Raw genomic sequence first — 3,841 nt, 5'->3', positions numbered from 1 at the left:
TAAAGCTGCCTGGCGGAAAAGGACCTGGGGGTGCTGGTCAACAGCTGGCTGAACATGAGCCCGCAGTGTGCCCAGGTGGCAAAGAAGGCCAATGGCATCCTGGCCTGTATCAGAACTAGTGTGGCCAGCAGGAGCAGGGAAGTGATCGTGCCCCTGTACTCAGCACTAGTGAGGCTGTACCTTGAATACTGTGTTCAGTTTTGGGCCCCTCACTACAAGGAAGACATTGAGGTGCTGGAGCGTGTCCAGAGAAGAGCAACGAAGCTGGTGAAGGGTCTAGAGAGCATTTCTTATGAGGAGTGGCTGAGGGAACTGGGGTTGTTTAGCCTGGAGAAAAGGAGGCTGAGGGGAGACCTCATTGCTCTCTACAACTACTTGAAAGGAGGTTGTATCGAGGTGGGTGTTGGTCTCTTCTGTCAAGTAACTAGTGATAGGACGAGAGGAAATGGCCTCAAGTTGCACCAGGGGAGGTTTAGATTGGATATTAGGAAAAATTGCTTTACCAAAAGTGTTGTCAAGCATTGGACCAGGCTGCCCAGGGAAGTGGTTGAGTCACCATCCCTGGAGGTATTTAAAAGACGTTGTAGATGTGGTGCTTAGGGACATGTTTAGTGGTGGACTTGGTAGTGTTAGGTTAACGATTGGACTTGATGATCTTAAAGGTCTGACTTGATGATCTTAAGACCTGAAAAGAGATCAGCATCTTCATTCTAATCTAACATTGTATCAGCAAACATCACTGAGCACTAAAATGATTTTAAACTGTTCATCTGTTTGAAGTAGGAAGTCAATAGTTGTATTTTGAAGAAAACCTTCTATATGAAACTGGGTGAAAATAATTTAAAAAACCACCAAACAACAACAACAACAACAAAAACCAAACCAAAAAACCCCCCAGACTCTTGACTGCTTAAGAACCTTGAGTGACAAGTTGAACAAGAGATTTAAATATTGAAGTTGAAGAACAGAAACCTTCAATATACTAAAATAAGGTTCAGTGAAACCAGAAGAGTTTTCTTATTTTCTTCTTCCCTGTTATCTCTTTCTCCTAGGTATTGACAAGGCCAATTATGATACTGATTGGACTGGAATTCAAAAATGCAGAGATGAATATTATTGGTGTACTGCTAGCACTGAAACTCATTGCTTTAAACAGTTTCCCAAATTGGACAAATACATGCTTTAAAAAGAAAAAAAAAAGGCAGGAGTGATCCGTTCAAGCATAAAATGTCTTTGGGAAATTGTAGTTCCACTAGTGCCAAATGAGAGCTATCTGAAAGTATGAACAGCATAAACTATTCCCATTCCAGTCCTAATAAGTTTCTTAGATGAGCCTTCATTGTTACAGAGGTTATATAGCAGTGCTTGCATCACTGATGTTTATGCCAATTTTTTCTGTGTTTTCCTTCTGTTCTTATAACACTTATGAGAAAAATTCACTCCTGCAGACAGGGTTATAATAAAAGGTCATGCCTCACTAGGCTCCTTTATTAAGGACTAGGTTTTACAGGAGCTTTGTGCTATCCATTTGCAAAAATCTGAACTTCATTTGGTGACAACTTAAAAGACATTACATCAAGTTCTCCTGAATCAGAAAGAAATATTATACATACCTCCACACTTAGGAATAGGTCCACTCCACATTACTTTTCCATCTATTAGCATACAAGTAATTGTTTCAGTTCCTTGTGTTTTAATAAATCCTTCCTCACATATAACAGAAATTGAGCTCCCCAGCTGAAAGTTGTCGCCAAAACGCCGAGCATTGATTGGCACTCCAGGATCAGGGCACTCGTTATGTCCAAACGCTTTTCAAAAGAAAAAAAAAGGGGGGGGACGGACAGGAAATAGTGTGATAACTCTTGCAAGTAAGATGACATTTTTAGTATTTCATTCTGCTAGTAAGAACAAACTATTTATATTAGGAAACAATAAGAAAAAAAAGCTTGACCAACAGCAGAAAATGTAAACTAGTACAAAAAATTGCTCAAAATATCATAAAGTTATACCAGCATGAATCTTAGTTTGGACAGCTAGGTGCTGGCAGATTTCAGTGATGACTAAGTTCTCCTTTCCAACAGCCCATCCTATCCAATGTTACAACGGGCCAGGAGCATCCATCAGAAGGTCAGGGCGGCATTTATGATATAACAGCTTTAGTCACTTCTTGTATTTTCAGTTCACTGTCATATCCATTCGAGCCATACTGACCTCAGTGTGCCTGATATTGCCGTAGTCTATTTTATTTCTGTACTGAGAGCTGGTGAACAGCTACAAAAGGGGTGATGTTGGTGAAAGAAAGAAAACCTGAAACTAACCATATCACTATATTTAAGGTCAAAGAAATTCCTAGTATGTACAAATCCTTCCAAAATTTCAAATTTATCTACAGGCAAATTAAAAAAATAACAATTTCCCTGTATATATCTAGGTACTATAACAAAGATATTCCATGTCTTTTACTACAGAATACACCTTACACTGCGAGAACAAGCAAGCTCATCTTCCTACCAGAAGTGAGCAAAGTTGTATTTATAGCAATATCATTAAAAGACATGTATTAATTAGTTATTATATTTTGATATTTTATTTACTAAGAAGAATACTGCACATAAATCTTAGATTTTAAAAAATGTTGATTTTTCAGTGAGAACAAATACCACAGCACAATATCCACCTTCTTCACGTGATGACTCCAAATTATATCTTTATAAATATGTCTACATATGGCGACATCAGAAAGGACTATGTCCTAAAAAGAAAATTTTCACAATATTTTTCTGCAGTTTTACTAAGAGTCTGCTAGACTAAACATACCCAAGCTCCCCCATGAATTTTTTAAAGAAGCAGTATTTCATTAACTTAGCAGAAAGATTTCTCAGATGTTGCATTACAGAAGTATTAAGAATCATAATAACAGACAAGAGAAAGCATTCATTTCTTGACATTTTGACTTAGGAAATACTACATATATTGGGAATGAAAATAGTGCTTTCATTGAATAGTTGTCTACCAACTGAGGATGGCATTAAAAAATGATACAATCCCATACTTTTTCATAGGGGTTGCAAAAACTTTTCCAATACTTTATGCACAGTCATCACTTTTAGTGAGGGGATGGATTGTCTGTTTTTCTTATTAGCTTCAGACAACACAGAGATATATTTTCAATATTGTTATCTGTAAATGTAGATAAACGTTGCCTCCAGGTATAGCTTGCTTGTGTATGACACTAGTTTATTAAGGCTGCAAAACTGGTTCATTGCTCTATTTCAGCTCATGAACTGAGAGTTGTGGCTGCTACTGCTGCTCCTATGGAAGCGATTGTACTGGGATGGCTATGGGAGGCAAGAGAGTGAAAGATAATCCTTCCCAACAACAGCAGTCACTCTTTTCATGGTGGAGCTGTAATATTATATACAAACCTGTCCTGGTTTTGGCAGGGATAGAGTTAATTTCCTTCCTAGTAGCTGGTACAATGCTGTGTTTTGGATTTAGGATGAGAACAAAGTTGATAAGGCACCGATGTTTTAGTTATTGCTAGGTAATGCTTACACTAGCCAAGGACTTTTCAGTTTCCCATGCTCTACCGACTGAGAAGGCTGGAGGGGCACAAGAAGCTGGGAGGGGGCACAGCCAAACTGGCCAAAGAAACATTCCATACCATGTGATGTCATGCCCAGTACATAAACGGGGGAAAGCTGGCCGGGGGGGCCGCTGCTTGGGGACTGGCTGGGCATCGGTTGGCGGGTGGTGAGCAATTGTACTGTGCATCACTTCCTTTGTGTATTATTATTATTATCATATTATTATTATTATTATTATTATTATTTTATTTCAA

General features: G+C 38.6%; 1 protein-coding gene across 2 annotated transcripts in view; it reads right to left on the bottom strand.

Moving 5' to 3' along the window:
- Positions 1-3,841, bottom strand: part of CSMD3 (CUB and Sushi multiple domains 3) — an 803,119-nt gene that overhangs the window by 353,878 nt on the left and 445,400 nt on the right. For both annotated transcript variants that reach the window (XM_009321682.1, XM_009321683.1), the window contains one exon: positions 1,614-1,808. In XM_009321682.1, the coding sequence (XP_009319957.1) occupies positions 1,614-1,808 (195 nt within the window). The remainder of the gene's footprint in view (positions 1-1,613; positions 1,809-3,841) is intronic.

This window comes from Pygoscelis adeliae, unplaced genomic scaffold (assembly GCF_000699105.1).
Source record: "Pygoscelis adeliae isolate BGI_AS28 unplaced genomic scaffold, ASM69910v1 Scaffold111, whole genome shotgun sequence".
In the NCBI taxonomy this organism is placed as follows: domain Eukaryota; kingdom Metazoa; phylum Chordata; class Aves; order Sphenisciformes; family Spheniscidae; genus Pygoscelis; species Pygoscelis adeliae.
This window is presented reverse-complemented; position numbering and strand designations above follow the sequence as displayed.